At 44.8% G+C, this 21,570-nt stretch overlaps 1 protein-coding gene across 3 annotated transcripts in view; it reads left to right on the top strand.

Moving 5' to 3' along the window:
* Nucleotides 1-21,570, top strand: part of cntln (centlein, centrosomal protein) — a 93,148-nt gene that overhangs the window by 47,770 nt on the left and 23,808 nt on the right. For all 3 annotated transcript variants that reach the window (XM_082536834.1, XM_082536835.1, XM_082536836.1), the window contains 10 exons: nt 4,456-4,553; nt 5,450-5,979; nt 9,607-9,688; nt 11,672-11,753; nt 12,099-12,367; nt 15,692-15,913; nt 17,299-17,396; nt 20,135-20,261; nt 20,545-20,682; nt 21,352-21,537. In XM_082536834.1, coding sequence (XP_082392960.1) covers nt 4,456-4,553; nt 5,450-5,979; nt 9,607-9,688; nt 11,672-11,753; nt 12,099-12,367; nt 15,692-15,913; nt 17,299-17,396; nt 20,135-20,261; nt 20,545-20,682; nt 21,352-21,537 — 1,832 coding nt within the window. The remainder of the gene's footprint in view (nt 1-4,455; nt 4,554-5,449; nt 5,980-9,606; nt 9,689-11,671; nt 11,754-12,098; nt 12,368-15,691; nt 15,914-17,298; nt 17,397-20,134; nt 20,262-20,544; nt 20,683-21,351; nt 21,538-21,570) is intronic.

Raw genomic sequence — 21,570 nt, forward strand, 5'->3', positions numbered from 1 at the left:
TCCTCCCACTGGCGGATGATGCCGAGGTCAGCTGCGAAGCTATGTTGTCTGATTCCCTCGAGGCTAATGATGAGCTACTCAGCGAATCCTCTGAGGGAGCGTCGGAACATCTTGTCTCGGACGAGCATGACAACGTTTTCTTTGCCCCCTCTTCTGCGACACAAGGGGCCGATTGTGATAACCCCGGCACACAGTCCCGCGGCATGGAGCTATTTGACGTTGCAAAACGGGCAGCTGAAAAGCTGGCGATCCCATGGCCCGCGGTGACAACGGAGACCTCCACCTCACGATACGAGGGTAAAAGGCTCCCCAAAGTGAAGTGCACTACTAAGCAGATACTGCCGCTTTTCCCCGAATGCGTGGACGAGGTTTCCATGTCATCTGGTCCGTCCCTGCCCTCCAAGGCCAAACGCCTGCAGTCCTCCCTGGCTGACAAGGCGTGTAAATCAGTTGCCACCACCGTGAGGGCATTGAACGCCTCATCGCTCCTGCTAGCCTACTCGGCGGAGCTCCAGGACCAGACTGCTGCGAACCTGGATGCTAGCAAGCTGTGGGAAGAGCTGGGCATTGTTACGGACCAGTGTCTCCACCTCACTAGAGCAGCAGTACAAGCGGCGGGCAGAGCTCTCAGCATCATCGTCCTACAGGAGAGGGCCAGATGGCTGAACTTGTCGGAGCTTTCAGATGGAGAAAAACGTGACATTCTGGATGAAAGCATCGACCCCGCTGGCCTTTTCGGGACCGCCGCTGCCACCATGCAAAGACAGTTCGAGAAGAAAAAGAACAAGGGAGAGGCCCTGCAGCTGTGTCTCCCTCGGAAGACCCCCCTCCTCCCAGTTGCCGAATGTTCGCTCAGGTCACCAGCCGGCGTGCCGATGTTTAGAATCCCTCGCCGCCCAGCCCCACAGGTTGCAGCCCAGGGTCCCCTAGGATCGCAGAACCCTAAGACCCACTGGCCCAGGAAACATGTCCCGCCTGCTGCCGCTCAGGGTGCCCCACCACCAGCCAAGAAGTCGGACCGCAAGAAGAAGCGGACTGCCTAACATCCCCCACAGGGAGATCGGAGCCGGACCAGCCCGGGCTCCAAGTCCATTCGGAGAAGTGTGTTCTGCCTCCACCTTTCAGCGCCTGGGACTCGAGTTGGATCCCACAGAGCGCATTTCAACAAAGAGACGACGAGACACTGTTCAGCTGAATCAAGCATGTCACACAAAAACACACTGTTTATTAAAAATTTACCCATTGCATCCAGGCATGTTGCCAAGGGCACGGGAAAAATGTGTGAAAAACACAGTATGTTGAAAAACATAATGCCCCCACGCACCCAGACACCACCGGGGTCGATTCCCTCAGTGGTGTCCGGCCCCACGAGCGCTGGTCAAGCGCAGGCCGCCCGCGCAAGCGCAGTCGGGTCTGGCCCGCAGGACCAGTTTCCGCCACAAGAGGGAGCCAAAGCTCCGTCTACTGTGGAGTGCCTGTCTTTGGGGCCGCTGTCAGCAAGAATAGAGAGATGGCGAGCTCTCGCTGCGCCAGAATGGGTTGTGAGGACATTAGGGTGAGGCTATCGTTTACAATTCGCAACCACCCCTCCCAGATTTCACAGAGTGATTTTCTCTGTTGCAAAAGGCGAATCAGCCAGGATCCTGCAAGAAGAAATAACTACCTTGCTATCAAAGGGAGCAGTACAAGAAATACCCCAGGAGCAGAGCCAATGCGGCTTTTACTCAAAGTATTTTCCCGTAGGCCCAAGAAGGGAGGGGGACTGCGTCCGATACTGGACCTACGGGCTCTGAATCAGCATCTGAGGTCATACAAATTCAGGATGTTGACGACCACCACTCTGCTGCATGTAGTGCGCCCAGGCGATTGGTTTACATCAATAGACCTGAAGGACGCATATTTTCACATCCCTATTTACCCGCCTCACAGAAAATTCCTGCGCTTTGCGGGCGGGTTACGGTCCCGTCCTTTGCACATGCTGGCTCGCAGACTGATAATGTGGATCAGCATCAATCTGTTGTCACTGAGAGCTACTCACATTCCAGGAGCTCTGAACTTGGGAGCAGACTTAATGTCCAGGGGAAACCCGCAGTACGGGGACTGGACCGTGCACCCACATGTGGTGACCCAAATCTGGACCCGCTTTGGCCACCCACAGGTCGATCTGTTTGCCTCGAGGGAGAACGCTCAGTGTCCACTGTATTTCTCCCAGAGGGACCAGGAGGCTCCACTAGGGGTAGCTCACAACTGGCCACAAGCTCTGCTTTATGCGTTCCCTCCACTGGCCTTAATTTTTCCCACTCTAACCAGAGTGAGAGAGAGAGGGCTAACAATGATATTGATCGCCCCAAGGTGGACGAGGTCCCATTGGTTAGCGGAGATTATGCCCGTCTTGTGGAGCGAACCTTGGGCTCTCCCTCTCCGACGAGAACTAGTCTCCCAAGCCAGGGGGGAGATTTTTCACCCTCACCCCGAGCTCCTCGCCCTGTGGGCTTGGCCCGTGAGAGGTTGAATCTGAGTACAGCAGGACTCCCCAGGGGTGTTATAGCCACTATACAGAGTGTTAGAGCCCTCTCCACAAGATCATAGTATGAGAACAAGTGGAGGGTATTTGAGGAATGGTGTGGAAAGTCTCTCCTTTCTCCAAGAACTGTTAGATAAAGGAAAGGCCTTTTCCACAATTAAAGTATATCTAGCAGCCATTTAAGCCTGCCATGTGGGCTTCGTGGATGGCCCAGTGAGCCATCACCCGCTAGTCTGCCGTTTCATGAAAGGGGCACAACGGCTCCACCCAGTGTCTAAACCTCTCGTTCCCACGTGGGATTTATCCCTGGTGCTGGGGGCAGTTTCACAGCCACCATTTGAACCACTAAACCAGGTGGAAATAAAAATCCTGTCTTTGAAAACTGCATTGCTCCTGGCTCTCGCATCTGCGAAACGTGTCAGTGATATTCATGCGCTGTCAGTACACAAAGAGTGCACCTGATTCACGCGGGATAACTCTAGAGTCACACTCAGGCCAAATCCGGCCTTTGTGCCCAAAAATCCTTATCTCCAATGCATCCCATTGGAGCTGGAAATTTTTTGCCCTCCTCCTTTCTCGTCCCCTGAACAGGAGCGCCTACATGCTCTCTGTCCAGTTAGGGCTTTATGTACCTATAGAGAGAGAACGAAGGCTTTCAGGAGGTCGGATCAGCTGTTTGTTTCCTGGGCTAAACCACATCTTGGCAAGCCCGTTAGCAAACAACGCATTTCCCACTGGATTGTTGAGGCGATCCAATTGGCTTATTCCAGCTTCTTCTCCCCCCCGACTAGAGGGATGGCAACCTCTTGGGCCCTTTTTAGGGGCGTCTCTATAGAAGAGATATGTGCAGTGGCGAGCTGGGCTTCACCTTTGACCTTTGCAAGGTTTTACAGGTTGGATGTCACTGCACCAACTCTAGCCCACACTGTGGGGCCCCACGAGACCTCCTAAGTGGGCAGTCAGTCGTTCAGATGGGCTTATCTGGCAATACGGGAGTCTGCATATCCCATAGTGAGACACCGAAACTAATGTTTGAAAGAGAACTTGAGGTTACTCTACTCCGTAACCCCCGTTCTCTGATAACATGAGTGAGGTGTCTCACCAGATCACCAGTAATGATATAGAGGCTTCTGAGGACAACGCTGAGAGAGCGTTCCCCATAGTGAGACACCTCACTCATGTTATCAGAGAACGGGGATTACGGAATAGAGTAACCTCAAGTTTTGTGTTGCCCTTCGCATATACGTAGGCAGGGAAGTTGTTTGTACTTCAGCAGGTAGATACTGGGTAGGTAGCAGTGACAGAGGTCTGTTAGATTGTGTTAGATGTGTTCATGAATACACATGCATCAAATGCCTAAGCACTTGCACTCTTGCATGCTTTCTGTTGTTATCATAAAGTCTAAATCATATGTTTGCCAGGGCCACTATTGAATTTCCCAGAATAAAGCTGCATGTTTGTCTGTGGAGATTAGAAGTCCTTTGGGGAAACACAGTGGACTACAAAGCAGTGCAGCCTGGGGCTGTGTATTCACAAGGGATTCAAGCACTTCTCTTCGTTTGTTTTAGGTCCCCAGAGAGAGGTTGCATATAGTATACACCCGCCTGCACTTCTGAGCCCTGTTTTCCTATTTCCCGGTGGACTATTAAATAAAACACCTTTCTATTAATCTGAAGTTAAAGGGCTGTGTAAGATTTTTGAAACCAAAGGTGTTTTTTGCAGTGAAAATTCCAAGTCCACATGAAAACAGCGTTAGGGATTTTTCAGATTTGATTGACAAAAAGGAAAAAAGACACTGAACCTCAGGAAGGAAATTAGACCTTACTAATGCTAATTGATTTAAATGTACCCTTTTTATAATTATTCTATTGATTGAGCAGCTTGAATTTGACACAAAGTGTCACAATAGCGAGCTTTGTTCTTCTTTGCAGAATTACTTCACAAAATGGCTGAGGAGCACCAGGTCAAAAGCAGCACTCCGAAAAAGCCTTCTCTTCTTTCAGGTCGAATGGAGCAGTTATTGAAAAAGGTACAGCACTATGCCGTCATGGGGTGTTCTTTGTCACTGCCTATAAAGGAAATCCAACACAGCCATAAGTTCAGCATGGCAGCTCTCAGAAATTTTTGATTTTGCTCTTTCAAGGATAGTTTAACGGTGTTCGTATGCATTGGAGAAGGGTCATGTAGTAATTTCCAAGCACAGTATCAACTAGACAGTCTATAAATTGCCAAATATAATTTGTGTATCCCAGAAAATACTAGTTGATTTAACGTAGATTTCATAGGTTTGGAGGCATGTTTTACGCTCACACTCACACACACATTTAAAACCCTGCTTGCATGAGCTTATATGTTCCCCCACCCCTTCAGCTTTCATGGCAGTAAATCATCAGGAGTGGGGATAGCCGTCTAATTTTGTTTGAAGGGTACCAGGCTTCACCAGCAGGCAGAGAGAGAACCAAATAAAAGGGAAAAATTGCCTGGAGGCACAAACCCAGCAGGCATCCACTGTTCTCTTAAACAGTCTCCACCAAAGATCTAACAAATAGACTAAGTGCTCATGGTTGCAGCGTAGTTAAAGGTGATCAGGGTAACGGGGTGCAAGTCAGATGTCCATAACCGTGTTTGACTGGGGACGACGGTATTGCTCCCCTCTCCGCCCCCCACCCACACAGCAAACTGTAATTACGCACTTGGGAAAATATCAGTGGAGAGGAAAACTAGTAAATCACGATATGGTCTTTCTCATTGAATCTTACTAATATTAATACTATAGAGCAGGTTGTTATTTTGTCACTAGCAGTCCAAGAATAAGTATTTCTGGGGGGTTTTAAAAACGAAAAAAAAAAAAAAACTACAGATATATAAGCCAAAATTGATTATTTTGTAGCACAGAAGCCCCATGTATGTTTTTTTTCTTTTCAGATTGATCAACTGGAGCAAAGAATGATAAGCATGGAGGAGCAGACAGAAAGGCTGAAAGATGAAAAAGAGCAGCTACTCGAAGTCAACGAAGACTTGGCCCACAACTGCCGCAAACTCCAAGCCTCTTTGGATCATCAAAGAACTCAAGAAGCTGCTCGTGAAAAGGCAGCCCATGCGCAGGCCGTGGCTCAGGAGGAGCAGCACTGTAGTGAGGTCAAGGCTCTAGAAGTACAGCTGGCCTCATCTCAGAAAGAGGCTACAAAGCTTCATCAGCAGTTGCTGAAGCTGAGACAGGAGCTGGGGATTCTCAGAGCAGCTAAGGACTTCTATAGAAATCGTGCTGCAGGACCGATGCGGGCAGGTGGGATCGCTAACAGCATTAGCAGCAAGGTCAAATTCAAAACAACCAGGCACAGAGGTCTGCTACGGCAGCGCAGCCACCAAAGAGTCAGCGCCAATCAAGCCATCAGCTGGCAAGGGCCAAGCTCCAGTGCCGCTAAAGACGAGTGGGAGGACATGAGCGTAGAAAGGTAATGATACACATGCACGCGCACTGACGCACATATTCTCACACACCCCCTCTCATTATTTTTAGGTGTTTGGGCAGAGAGGATGGGCTGGCTGAATAGTTGGGGGGGGGGGGGGGGGGGGGGTAGCAGCAGCAGCATCGAGGGGACAACGTGCATTTGCAAAGCGTAAGCAAATGGGTGATTGAATTTCATTGTCTGTCTAGTTGGTATTCAGGAGCCAAAAGAAGAATGTGAGCAAGAATGATAGAGAGAAGGAGAGAGGAGGGGGGGAAACTACTGTCAGATCCTTTGAAATATCATGGGACGCCTCGCTTGGAGCTTATTGACTGAAATTTGCATGCAAAATTAGCCACCTCTCTACACAAAGTTGAACCGATGCCAGAAAAGCCCAGGGATAAGGGGCCGCCAAAGCCTTGATACCTTCCAGTGATGCCATTTTCATGCACTAGTCACGCTACCCCGAAATTGACAGTTTGGCAGTTTGATTTAATTTACTCGTTCTTTGCATATTTACTACCCCCCATCGACAGCACTAAGGATCCCCCTGCAAGGACCCAGTCCACCCCCTCCTCCCAAACACACACACACAGACACACTCCTATATGAAGCCCACCTTGCGTCTAGTTATGTTAGTTATCTTGTGGCATGTCGGTTCACAAATGTATGTGTGTGTGTGTGCTGCTCTTTTTTTCCTCCAGCCACCCCATTGCCCCCTCCCAACACACAGACATACACACATACGCTTCCTTTCCATCCCACACTCCTCTCCTTAGCTCCTCGCCTTAATTTGGTTAGATGAATTTTGAATGACCCTACTCGGATCAGTACCAGATGTCTACAAGCTGTTTAACACCCTCTAAATTAAGAACCATCGACAGTAATTATTTCATGTATGTTTTATGCAAAAAAGCCACTGAGCCAACATCTATTGAGTGATGGCTGAAATGATTTGATTTCAAACACTCGCTGATATTTATTTCCCTTCTCTTTCTCTCCCGGTATGCCTTGCTCTACACGCTCTCTAGCTCAGCCCTCCTAACTCACTACCTCTTCACCGACTAATTCATCAGACTCTAATCCACCCCAGCTCTATCCGCATGAGGCCGTTTAACGGGGACTGGGTGCAGCTATGCCCTGCTTTCCTAATACCACTCCATGTGGCTAATAAGCAGCAGTCTAATAAACGCTTTACCTGAGAGGAGGATCTAAGTGGATTTTTGAAGAAGGGGCCTAAACTGAGATGTTGTCTTATTTAAGGCACCTGTCAACTGATTTGCTACTGTAAAGCCTTCTGTGCCTCGTATCTTCTAGGGGTCCTCTTCACAAATGCTGTCTATGTCTGGTTGACATTCCTGGAAGGTACAGTATTTCTGCCTAAGGAGCTTTGGCCTAAATAGCACCAAATAAAGATGTCAGACTCGTTAAGGCTACTGACAAGTCTTTGTTTTTTTTTCCCCCCCACCTTATTTTTCTCGCTGCCTCTGGCACCTGCTCTCAAGTTTTGAACTGCTAGAGGCAGCTGACCAATTTAAGCAGATCAGCAGTTTTGCTGCTAAGCAGGAAAGAAAAAGAGCAAGCAGGTATCAGACTCAATCATTCAGTTATGCTAGAAGGAATAAAGGATATGTATTTTCGTGTTATATAAACTCTTGATCAGGGCTGCAGGACAGTACATTTCGGATGATTGGGCCACAAATTATGGATAAGGATAATATCAAAGATGGCAAACATTAATTTTCTCTCAAGGTACCAGAGTTTAAAAACGCTACTGGAGGGATTTGCTGTGATTGAGAACATAAGAGAACATTCCTTTAAATAAAACAGTAGCATAAGAGTAGATCAGGGATGTCAAACATAAGGCTCGGAGGCCAGAATTGGTCCGGCATATAATGTGGCCCACCGGACGGCTTTGAAGAATGTGAAGAGGAGGATCAATTTTGCCATTTTTTTTACTGTATTTTCAGACGTTTTACAGCTTTTCATCCTGACAAAGAAATCACCCATAGCCATTCACACAACACCAAAATAATTAATTAATAGTCCCTGTTCTTTCACTACCTGCTAAATAATCATTTTAAAGACAATTTTAAAGAACAGTAGTAATTATTATTAAAAGAGCATTTTCTGTGAATTAACAAAAACTTTGTTTTATAATAACAGGATATTCTGGGCATGGGCTACATATTTATTTAAGCCCAAAGAGTAGTGCTTACAGATTTATTTTAATACTGTTGAGATTGCACTTCTTTTTCTTATATTAAAATATTACCTGGATTAAATGTGTAGTTGAATATGCTTACTGTGACAGAAAGGGGAATTTCACTAGTTTGGCCTACTTAAGATCAAAGCCTGTATGTGGCTCACAATGTAAAATGAATTTGACATCCTTGGAGTAGACAAAGCTAATCTTGGGTCTTAAAAACGTACAAGTGCCTTAGAAAATACATTATTCCTAAAGGCCAGCAGGAGGCGACTGCTCTGATTGCAAAAAGAAGTCCAATTGTCTCTCTGGATTCATGAGCACAGTAAATTTTTTATGGTTCACATCCAAAATTAACATGATGGTCATTTTGTAAAATACAGCCCCATGTAGAGTAAGACAGACCAGCAGAGTATGCTTTAGGCTGTGCCTACCTGCCTGTGATTGACAGGTTACTACTGTAGGGGCATGCATACTGTATCTGCTCAGTTCTCGGTGAGATCCACCCCTTACACCCCTTGGATGCTCTCATTTCCTCAGTGTAAGCATCTGCTGTCATTATGTTTCTACATAACAGGTTATCTGTATTTGCTCCACACAGGTTTGGACTCAGCATGTAAAAGCTTAGACATGTCCTCACATATAGAGTGGAAGCACCATGTACTGTAAATATATATATGGTGTGTCTTAAAGAGGAACTAGGGAACAACTAGTTAGACTGCAGACACAATTAAGAACTCCATTAATAATACTAAATTTAAGTTGGATCTATTTGCTGTCATCACCAAGTCGATGCACGCAACCCTGGTGTTAGTGTTGGTGATTCGTAATCTTTAGCAAAGTCCCTGTGCCCCTTCCAGGCTGGTTTTAACCCTAACTAGCCCCCAGGCTTGTCACGTTCCAGTTAGATCCTCTCTCTGTGGTCTTTACCTCCGCTGCTTCTCCCAGACCCCACCTTAATAAACCCGCCAGCGTAAATGTCACTGGCTTCCACCTTCACGTCAAAGGTCACTGTCAATAAACCTGTGTGCATGTGTGTGTGTGTCTCTCAGGAAGCCCTTACCGTGCGTCCATCAGATGCAACTTTGCTTGGCTCCGCTCAGCCGTGCCTCTCACACATGTCTGTCACACACAGAGGGCTAATGAAGGCCACAGCCGCTCTCATACATGTTGATGCATTCACAAACAGCACCAGACACTGCAGCTTTTCACTTAATTTACACACACATTTACACTTCCAGCTCAGAAATTGGATGGGACATTGATTTTCTGTTTGAAGGAGGGGGCCGAGATGCACATATTTTTGCTTGATGTCAACTAAATCAACCATAAAAGGTAAATTGGATTTTTGTCCAAGGGTGGTACTTTCAGAACCAGGGTTGTCGGTTCAACTTCTAGTCTGTAATAGACTTCACCTTTCTCTACAGTGACAGTGCAGAGGAGTACTCGGACAGTCTCAACAGCCTGCCCTCGGGGACGGTGCCTCACAGACAGCACACTAATAGACAGGTTGGTCTGCCCTTGTCTTTTAATTGTTTTTGGACTTAAAAAAGGAATAAAGATACAGTTAGAAGTAAGCGTCAGCTGTTTCCTGCTCACTGCTTTTTTGTACAGATTAACATTTTACTTGGGTTTGTGTGAATATTCAGCCTTTAAATGAAACTGCCTACAAGTGAATTCAATTAATGAAGGTCTTAGTATACAATGTCTCCTTGGTCCTAAATATGAGTGTAAATTTCAGCATATTTTTAATAATTCTCTCAGACAAGCTTGTCATTTCTTTACGTAGTCTTCAGGAATAGTTCTCCAGGCCTCTTGAAGGAGCTCTTTTTTGGACGTTTGCTGTTTAATGTGCATTTCCTGGCTCTGAGGACGACAAACCATGAAAGAGCCTCTACCATGTTTTGCACGTCTTTGGACACCCACTGTTGTACCTCTCTCCTGAGCTCCTCTGTAAATACTGATTAGAGTTTGAACCAACATTTTCAAATTTGTATGTTTTTCGATGGAAAAAAGTAATACTTATCAAATAACATGTAGACGGTGTAGGTAACACTATAGGTAATTCAGAAGTGATCGAAAACTGCAATTCTTCAAATGCCCACTCAAGGGATGTTTTACAAAAGGCTTACAGCCTGATACAAAAAAAGAGTTTTAGTCTATTTCCTCTGTCTGTGACAACAAAGATAGGTATCACCAACATTTAGTTGTACTAAAAAAAACAAAAAAACAAAAACAAACTGTGTATCAGCTAGCTGTTTTTTGTTCTTTTGTTTTGTTTTTGCTAGCCAAAGTTATCATCACTCTTTATTAAATTATTGTTGCATCCTACTTACAAAACTGGCCCTGCAGTTCTAACATTATGTAATAACTTTGTAACTCCATCCTGAAATAGTAGCCTGCAAAGCAGTGGAGTGACGTCTCAGTGGCTATCCATCCATCTTTTATATACAGTTTAATGTCTGCATAAATAATTCTTAGGGCCTCTGTAACTACTTTTTGTGTTGTTTGAGCCGTGCTGTACTATTCATTTTTAACTGGCTATCGCTTTATGTCTACATTCGCAAAGACTTTCCTAGTCTTGTGACTGAGGAAGCCTTTGTGAATGCACACCACGAAATCATTAGGCCTGGACCCTTGCACTTGTCCACATCAAACCTCTTCACAGTGCTACATGGCAGATCCAAACCCTTGAGAGAAAAGTCCGTCAAGAGGAGAGACGAAGAGAGAAAGAGAGGGGCCTTAAAGATGTGCTGCCTCTTCTCTTCTCCTCTTTTTCTCGTTTCAGCAGCACCGAAGCAAAGTAGAAAGTAGAGAAGAGATGGTTGTTGTGAATATAACCTGGGAGCTGTCAGGGCCCTTATCTCAGATCCCCTTTAGTTTCCCCAGTCCTGATCCTCTAAATGTGCCCATCAGCTCCTTCTGGGTTCATCGCTTTGACAGCCCAAGCCCCGCGCAACGTAGTATGTCACAAACCAAAGGGTTCATCTACCCTTTCCTCTCTGCATGCATGATCAAAACTGGCACTGATCAAATCCTACCTGTCCCCCATACAAAGAATGTAGGCAGAGAGCAAGGAGTGAGGTAGGGGGGCCCTTTCTTTGATGTCACTACAAATGATGGTGCAGTTGGGAGTTGTCACGAACACACATGCGTACACACTTTTGCGTACAAACGACTACACTCTCACACACACCCGTCACACCGTAGGAGTGAATCAGGGCTTTCAGTTGGTGATTGAACAAAGGCGGCATTTGCAAGCATCTGTCAGAAGTAATATCTGTGCTGAGAGGTGTTCAAGTTGGAGTCGGTTGAACATGCTCAGGTGAATTATTAAAGCACTGGGTGATTTGTCTCGTTGCGTTAAGCTGCGCACACTCTGTGATCATGGTGTCGTTATGAGCTGCATCTTAGGAAGAGCAGCATGTCAACTGTTGTGTTACATTAAACGGCTGCTTTTCTTCATTGTCACTGGGTTTTCTGTTCTTTCAGTCCTACAGGTGGTCGCCGATCTCAAACACAAAAGCACCAGCGGCAGAATCTCACAGAAAACAACCCGACGTTCTGGCCCGAGGTAGCACAAGTTTTCCTTTTGTGAACCCATGCTGGATTACAGAAATCTAATCAACTTTTAATTGAAGCAGATAGAACACTCAGTGTATTTACATGCTGTCGATAAGAAACAAGTATCCGAGAAGTTAACAAGCTTCGTTTTTTCCCCCCATAACTCGGCACATCTGAATTGGTTAAAAATGGAAAATGTTAATTATTCAGGTTGTTAAATCCATCACAGCTTCCACTTTTGCATACACAAAGATGCACGCCTGTTAAATCTCAGCAGTAGCTTCTAAATTGGGATTTTGAGGTTTTCTGTGCACTTGTCAACTCTGAGGCGGCTGCGTGTACTTCCTCCTGTTAGACGATAAACAGCGTGAGCCGTGGGACCGCGGGACAAGAGGAGAGAAAAGTCGGCAGAGGAGGAAGAGGATGCTTGTGAAGACCCAGCGCTGCTCCTCCTCTTCTCTGCAGCAGCGCATCGAGTCTCTACAGCGTCACGTTGACATACTGCGAAGTGCCAGGAAAGATGCTATGCTTTCAGCCAGAGATCTACAAAGGGCCAATGAGATGATCACAGCACAGCTCAACTCCCTCACTGAGAAGCTGTGCAGCAGCAAGCAGCTCACGCAGGTAACTTGGGAAAAGCTGGGAGACGAGTTAAGGGAGACGAGCCAGTTGTAAGTGTTAGGAAGTTTCTCTTTTTTTCCCCCATCTTTGTCTTTCTTTTGTATTTTCTTGGGGCTGAGAGTGAAGCAGTAGCATGCCCTTATCATGCTTAATAAGTGTGGCTGACAGGCCTACCCTTGTCTGTGGAGGTCAGAACCACAGGGCAGTAGAGAGGAGGAGAATCTCACACGCTCTTTCTCTCTCTGACTCTGCCATTGTCTCCTCCTGCTGAATGTTTCAGCGAGCCAGTTCTCCACAACAATCTTTGTCACCAGCAGTTACTTTTCTCCAAATATGAGCAGTCGTGTTCGCAGACGCACACACACATACACTCAAGGTGACTACATCCAGTGCCACACACCTTTTAGTTATTTAGTACGTGCCTCCAGGTAAAAAACTCTTAGACTTGGTAAAGAGTGTAAATAAAACACCAAGAGCTTTGGCCCCTAAACAGTATCTTTCCTGCCAGGTGCTCCTTGTACACATCAACTTATGTACATACACAGACACACAAACACACAGACACACACACACAGCAACACCTTGACAGACAGAGTCGTTAATCTGGCAGGCAGAAACTTCTTTTGGTGGATTCAGACACAGCAGCAGCCAGCAAAGGCCCACTGGACTCTTGATTAGGTGTATGTGTTCTTGTCTGTATGTCCGTATATTTACTTTTCACTTACTGTGGAATAGTACCGATGGAGTATATTGCACTTGCACACACGGGCCAGAGTGCAGCCTTCATAGTGTTGCTACCTGGGAAGTGGCCCTTCTGCACCCACCGAGGCATCTGATTGCTGAAGTCCAACGAGACCTTAGACTCAGGCACAGCAGTAAAGGCACACATGTACACACACTGTTGTGTGAATGAGTGGACAGAGAGGGAATTGTTGTCTTCCTGTTTGTTTCCTCTTTCCTCCTGCAGTATTAATGCCACTCCACCTGAGAAAGTTGGAGCCGACTGACTGGCCAAAGCTAGGTCTTGTTGCCCTCTCTGCAAAGGCCAAGAGGTGATGGACTTTGGGCTTGTTCCAACCGGTCCTGGCCAACTCTCTAACTAAAACTCTCTGCTTGTAATTGGCTTAGGACAGCCTCCACAGGGGCCATCATGTGAGAAGTAGCATGGCAGTTTCACAGAAACTTGTTTGTGTTGCTCTGTCTCCTGATCCTTCGCCATTCTGTCCTTCTCTTGTTGCTCCTTTCCTTCCCTCCTTCCATTATTAAGTCATATCTTCTCGTTTTTTTTTCCATTCTTGCTTCCCCTCTCCACTTCTGTGTGTTTGGTTGCACCTGAACTCTGGGATGTAAATGTATTCTTAACTGTATTTGTATTTCCTTTCAACAACTACTCAGATTCATGCAATGTATATGATATTTCAGCCTAACTGGAACACGTGGTTTGGTTAAAACTTTTCTTTTTTAGGTTTTCAGTATGATTTCCAGCTGTGAAAATAACATTACATTCAATTGCTGATAATGCATCTGGTTATAATGCAATAATGTGCCCAGAGAAACAGGCAGTCAGCTAGATTACAAGAAAAAATTGACGCAGTGTGTAAAAACCTTAAAGTCGCCCTTCAACGTGGCATAACGTAACTTAAAAACTCACAGTGCATCCTACTACAGGCAAGTCTAACTTTTATTGAAATCCTTGAGTATTGCATAGCATCCAACTACAGAATCATTTTGTTGCTTGGATAAGCCTTCCTTAGTCTGTCATCAATTCCACAGATGCTTTACTTTGTGGCACACTGTGTCATCCCCACTCAAAGTGTGGAGTTCCCTTCCCTCCTTTAATGTTTTTGGGGCAGGGATTATCACAGGATTATCTCTACAAATTTAATGAACTAAGAAAGCAAAGCTCCAAACTTTATTTAAATTAATAATTAATAAAACCTATTGCACAAGAAGTCTGGCCAGAAGAATGATTGCGTAATTAAGAAATTGATGCAGTAAGACAATCTTAGTGTTTCAGTGGTTTATTCATGTTTAAAAATTCCTTTTAGCTACTAAAGGAACAGCATCAGTGAGACCACTGCTCACAGGAAAGAGAGACCGGCGTCCTCTCTCCTGGCCTAATGGAGCTACCAGTATATCACGCCTGCCTCAGTGTCATCTCTCACCAGGGCTGAAAATGGCCTGTGAAATCAAAGCTTGTCTTACTGGAAGCCTCATCAATGCCTCTCTTAATTCCTGCACTATTGCCACTGGGGCCACAGCCCCGCTTTTATTTTGTGCTCGTCCTGCTCTCCTCCCACCCTCCCTGTGGATGTGGCATGTGCATCTTCAACAGAGAGAAGGAAACCTAAAACAGGAGGGATTCTATTAAAAGGTGTCAGCCAGCAACCAGATATCAATAACCTCCGTGTATGCGGAGCAGAGAGCAAACCCATGGGATTCTGTGGTTTCACTTGGGTGTGTGCGCACGCCTCGGTGTGTGCTCCAACATTTACCCTATGTGTGGAGCGCATATCTTCATGTATCACGTCTCCTGTTTGTACCATTAACCATTTATGTTTGATATGATACCAAATCAGCTAATTGTGACAGCACTGATTCAAACTCACAGCAATAGGTTTGTGGTCCATACTTTCTTATAAGAAACAACCGGATTTTTGCTTTTCTCCGGCACATGCATGTGGTTTAAAGTTTTTAATCTCACATAGCATTCTGAATCACAGAGTCACTGTAAATTGTATGCATTCAGTTAGTTGCGTTATTCTTCATCAATCCAGACTCAACTACTGACTAAATACTTGATCTACCTCTTTTCCAAAGTGTGCTGCATGATGGCTATATTATGCATGCCAATTACAGTGAGAATTAGGCTCTATTGACCAGGCAACAGCATCATTTGTCTCCTAATTAGCATAAAAAAGACGTTTTATCGCAGACAAGATATTAAAGGAGAGCTTGCAGCTCACCCGTGGATAACACATACATTATTTTAAACAAATTGTGTTTATTCTGTCTTTGCATTTATTATATTTGTGAGGAGTGGATTTAATATAAAGATCTATGTTAGTCAGAGGAACTCTGCCTTCTTACAGCAGTAAATTAGGTTTGCATTATAAGGGAGAAAAAAAAGGCTTTTGGTTTGATATAAAGCTTATCAGCTCATGTAGCAGTATATCAGTCGCCTGTTACTTTTTCGCCCTCACCATCCAATAACACAAATCTGTGTTTCTTTGTTTTTTTTAATAGCAGTGCACCAAACTTTTGCTTCCAGTTGCGGCATCATCACCAGCCTAGCTAACCAATTCTGTCTGTCGGTCAAACCCGCAGAAGCTGACCTCTGACCTGGCTGGTGTGCAGCAGCAGAAAAAGGTTTTGGAGATGGAGTTGAAGCAGTGGAAGCAGATCAAATTCCCCCCGCAAACTACAATACCACCAACAGCACCAGCGAACGTAGAGTGCTCCTGCCAGTGCAGAACCATACCTGCCCCGGCTAACCCTGCCCTCCAAGCCCTGGAGGCTGAGGTCAAACAACTTCAAGCCAAACTTAAGGTTAGCAGTTCTAGAGTTAATGAATTGCCCTCACGGTTGTGTTTTTTCATTGTGCATGCCTTATGAGGTAAATCTGCTAATAGGAGGATGGTATTAAAGATGTTGTTCTCTTCCAATTTTGTGCACTAAGAAGCTTGAGTGCTCGAGAATACCACGAATAACAAGGAAAACTTTGGGAGTATCAGTGGTAAAGGACTGAAAAAATGTATCTAGAGAAAGACTACTTCCACTTTCTACTGTGCTGTGGTAAATCAGGCAATATGAAAATTTCTTAATTCTTTTGCACTTTTTAGTTGGAATTTTCTGTCTTTCATTCTGTTACTTACCATGTTAACAGTACTGAATTTCACATATATTTACATCACTATTTCTGAGTCACTTTAACATTTCACTGGTTTGAAGCACTTGCCCTCCTCGAGGAGTTTAAAAACTCTCAACAGAAACTCTGTCAAGGTTTTACTTTCAAGTTGTGCTTGATTCTCAAAAAAACAACAAATTCTGGTGCCTTTCAGCTTACACTTAACATCACTTGATATTACGTTTGATTTCAGCGTGAATTAGCATTTCCTGTCATTTGATCTTATTTCGGAGTGCCTGTCAGAAAGATGAGAAATGGGGAATAACAGCAGAGACATGCCCTACATCAGAGGGAATGAGGTGTGAGTGGTACCACAGTATTATCACCCTCTCAGCAGCCTGCTCGTCAGTGTCACCACGCAGATTGCCGCTGTCGTCACACACGCCTGAGAAAGTCATGTCAGGTGACAGCGAAAGGGAGAGGCGAGGGATGCTCCGTGGGGGTGCGTGCGCTGAGCGAGTACGTTGTCAAGTGTTTCTACTGGGAGCAGTTCCCACAAGAGACAAGGGCCCTTTAAACCAAAGTGAACTTGCAGGTTCAGATATCCATCATGCTTATAATCAGAAGCCGACCTGTCACCGTGAGCCTTACATCTTTGTTACTCATAAAGAAAAGAGTAAAACACAAAAGGTTATTATTTACAGTTTAATATTCTAGGTTACAGGATGTTTGATCATTAGCAGGTCAATTTATTTATTTTTATTGTTAGTATTCAGTTTTTTTCCCCTTGTTGTACTTGTCTGTTGGTCTTTTTCTTTATTCACATTCCTGACTGAAATAAATTCACCCCTCCAGGTCTATAAATTGTTATTTTTTACTAATTACTCCCCTTATCCACTTTAAATAACACAGTTTTCCTCTTAACCTCTTTTAGCACCTTCCACCCTCCCACTGTAACTATAATGAGGAGGCATGCTGTGTTTGACCTGTCATCAGCTGTGTCGTGAAAACCTTCCCTACCCCCCAGTCACATGCACATTCAGACACATTAACAAACACACACACACACTGTGTGCCCTTCCCCCAGAGTGCAAGTGCGGAGGTCACGAGGCAGGTGGCGGCTAACAAAGCCCTGCGAGGCCAGCTCCAGGAGAAGGAGGACAAACTCTGCCAGCTGCAGGATAAGTTAGTTTCCCACCTTTTGTCTTCATTAGTGCTACTTCCTCCTTTTTGTGTTTCTTACTGTTGTCTGCAGTCCAGCTCGTATTTTTCCTACTTTTCTTTTTTTTTTTTTTTTATACCTGCAGACCTCTCTGTCTGTCTGTCTCTCAATCTCTCCTTGTCTGCATGTTTGCACATCCTCTGCAGCTCTCATCTGTAGTGTTTGATTCCACCATGTGGCAGCTCTGTTGTCTGCCTCACTTCCCTTATACTGTACATGCTCCTGTGTCTGTGAATCATTTGTGAAATTATGCATGTTATATTGAGCGTGTGTGTGTGTGTTGTTTGCGCGTGTGCATGTGAGTGGTTTTTGTGTCATGCGGTGTGGTGTTGCTTACGTGGGTAGCCGATGTGGAATGCTGATCAAAGCAGCGTATTGATTGTTTGCGTGCCGCAGGAGGGACCATTTTGGCCCATGACACTAAAACCCACACAGCATCACTCTGGCCTGTGGGCCACAAGCCCCAGTGAGTTGCATGGTTCACCTACTGTAGCGCCCCGCATGCATTACATAGTCATAATGCATATGGCTATAAACAATTCACTTAGGGAAACAGTCATGGTTTGAACTTACAAGGCACATATCATCACTCTGCATTACGGATCCCATATTTGAACTGAGAAAAACGTACAAAGAACAACTTGGCTTTCCTCCCTCTTGTTCTCTTTGTCTGGTATGCCGTGTCCTCTGCCTGCCATTCTCAATAATGCATCCAGGGCATGTGTACAATCACAGCGGATATGTGTTTGTGTGTGTGACCAAAGCAGCGAGGATCACAGCCAGGCAGAGCAAACATCCCTCAGCTGCGTTTCTGCGACAGCCTCCTCCAGCTCTTGTCACACACTCACTCACGCATACGCACACATAACTTGCCGTATCTTCTAGCCTACCACTCCATTTGCCTCCATGGAGGGACCCCTTCTCAGAATGAAAGACATGTCTAGACGTCTCTGAAATATACATTTCAGCACACACACAGGGAGCAAGGCTGCTTCGCCTAAAAGAAGAGAAGGGGGGGGTAAAAAAAAGAAATGAATTTCAAAGTACACCGGCATGTCCTCAGTCAATATCCGGCACTATGGCCCTGCCTTATTTATGAAGCTGCTTCTTTCATCTTTAGCCCTGTTGTCTATCAGCCACATGAAACGTCCACCCGCACTTTATTCTTAACAACATACACAGAAATGTGCGCTCGCGCTCACTCTTACGAACACGTACTTCAGACCACTGACTGTTATCATTACAATACACGCATGTTTGATGAACAATATTGCCAACAAGCACAGAACAAAGGGAACAAACGTGTGAGTGATCGGGATATAGTTTGAGGCTCTCTTTCTCTCTTTCCACTAACACTCATAAATAGAGATCACACGCTCCAGCAGAAGCTCTATATATCCTTCATTCTTTTTTATCCTCTATTCTTTTTGGGGTGTAGAAGAAGAACATCTAAAATAAATGTTGTCGATCTAATTGCCATTAGCATTGGGGCAGAGGGAGCTGGTGGGGCTCTTATTGCTGCTCTCACTCTTTAAGTCAACACCAGACAGTCATCTGAAAGGTTCAATATGGGTTTTCTCATTAATGGCCAAATCCATGGGGTAACCAGCTAGCGCTACTCGCCCCCCCCAACAAAGTCCCCAGGCTAGACTCCTCTCTCATTTAATTTAATGTCACTCCAATAGGACAAGCTCACATTTATTTAACCAGTCTGCCCTCAGGCACTCATCCACCTAGGGAGGCAGGGACATTTACTTACACGAAAGCATTTGCTCTTGCATTGCGTCATCTGTTTATTTAAAACACACAAGCCATGATGCATGTGGGAGCTAAGAGATCTACTACATCTTTGATATAGAAAAATACAGCAAAAACCATTTAATTAACTGCATCCTTATGATCTTTATTCTATTTGTTCCAATTCCCCAAGGTGCAGACAACCATGAAAATAGCTTTTATTTGCCTCTTATGAAAACAGAATAAAACATGCTAACGTACTGAGACCATTTAAACCGGGGTGTCGCTGCAGAATGTGGGAATATTAATCATGTCAGTATTGCAGGTTATTGAAATAGGAAGTGACAAGTCGCGTGTGTTTTGTTACAGTTAAGACGCTAACTGCTTACAGTACGTACACGCTACTTCTCTTTAGGGAAGTATCGCCGGCACAGCACACGAACAAACAACATTTCTTAGAGCGTATTCCCTTCATAATACGTCTTTCTCAAGCCAAGCTCCCCCCGGCCAATGTGTTTTTATATGATTGGTGCAACGCTGAGCTGAAAATAATAAACATTTAAGTGCTTGATTAGGCTTTCAAGTAGTGTCGCTGCTGATTCAAAATGCCGTTTGTCAAAGAGGACTCCCCTGTCACGCTTAGTGCGGCATTCCCTGCCAGAGCACTTGTTCTAATATATGCCAGTTAGAATTATATATGCATCCCTATTTCACCCCCCTCTCCACTTACCCAAGCAGCATGCCAGTGTATTTAGTTGTCATAATGAGCTGTCATGCCTGATGTACTGCACGGGGACACTGTGCCTGCCAGCTTTGCGTGTGTGTTCTTTGTATCTGTCTCCGTGCGTATGTGTGTCTGTGTTTGTCTGCGATGCAGAGGCTGTGCCTGTGTAGCTATCTGTGAAGAGTAATTTAGGCGTTATGCCATATGTTGGTATTTGCCTTCATTTGTGTATGTTTTTAGGCTGAGCCACACAGAGCGAGATGTGAACATGAAAAGGCAGCTGGTGGAGGACCTGAAGACACGACTCAAGTTCCTGCAGGAAATGGAGAAAAGTTACCGGGGACAGGTGGAGGAGCTAGAAAAGAAGGTGCTCATCACGGCTCATCATTGCATTATTTTGAGGCTCTTCAGCAGAGTGACAGGGGAAAAATGGGCATTGTCATACTCAGCATTTCCCATAGTCCAAAGATTTGTCTCCTGGAAGACTAACGGGAAAATATTTCAGTGCCGTTAAGTGTAGTTACAGAAAACATGGTTGCTAAGGTGATTTGAATGGAACTTTAGGTGAATATATGATGTGATTATCTCCTTTAAAAGAGAAATGCAGTTGCACTACGTCCTTGTTCAGCTTCTTTTTTTTTTTTAAACAGGTGAAGACTTTATCAGAGGAGGCCAGCAACAGAAAGGCCCTAATCGAATCCCTGAAGAGAAGGCTGAATGTGGCAACAACAGAGAAAAGCCAGTACGAGGCCTCCTGTGCAAAACTGAAAGAGGACTTGGAAAAAAAGGTTGGAAGCTGACACGCACTCAGTTTTCACAAAAATTGTGTTTTATGTAACATTTGCAAAGTTGGACTACAGTACAGTTCGGATAATCTTTTTTTTCCTAAGCAGCCCTGTAAACAATCACAGATGAATTCTCTTCAAAAGCAGGGTATAGAATATGATATTGGATCATGTTTTTAAGTTATGCAATTGTTAGTCAAAAGAAAAGTTTTAGAATTTGTGAAAATGCCACTTCTATCCACGTACATCATATCCAGCTATAAAGTTTAAGCCCTTTTCTTACATAACATCAAAAAAGGTTAATATTTTATGTTTTTACTTTAACAGCCTATTATCACTGGCTTTCTGACAGTGAACGACATCACATTAAACATTAAAATTCAAAAGTGAAAAAACAGAGTTGGAGTTTATTGTCTTAGATGGCATTTATAGTTCTGGTAATATTAGATAGTCTTATTATATATTTAGTTGTGGTAATACCAACTTGAAAATCAGTAAGTCACAAGGAGACACCAAAGTCATAAATGTCAAAATCCTACACACAGGGGCTTGAAAGCAATTTCCACAAATGTCTCATAGACCAGTGTGGACTTTCTGCTTTTTTTCCCCCTATAACAAAAAAAGATTGTTTGCTTTCAGCTGACCACTTCTGCATGCTCTTTTTCTTCACAGGAACAGCGCATGCATGCCCTACAGGCTCGTGTGGGAGCTGGTGAACAGGCTTTGGCTGCACTGGAACAGACAGCCACTGAGCAAATGGAGGGGTTGACCCAGCAGAGCTCCCATGCCTTGGAAAGGGTTCAGAGGCAGCTAGGCCAGGCCTACTCCCAACTGGAGCAGCTATATTCTTTTATCAAGGTACTGTGTAAAAGAATAAGGGATTAAAACCCA

This window comes from Aulonocara stuartgranti (genome assembly GCF_965226115.1).
Source record: "Aulonocara stuartgranti genome assembly, chromosome: 6".
Lineage (NCBI taxonomy): Eukaryota > Metazoa > Chordata > Actinopteri > Cichliformes > Cichlidae > Aulonocara > Aulonocara stuartgranti.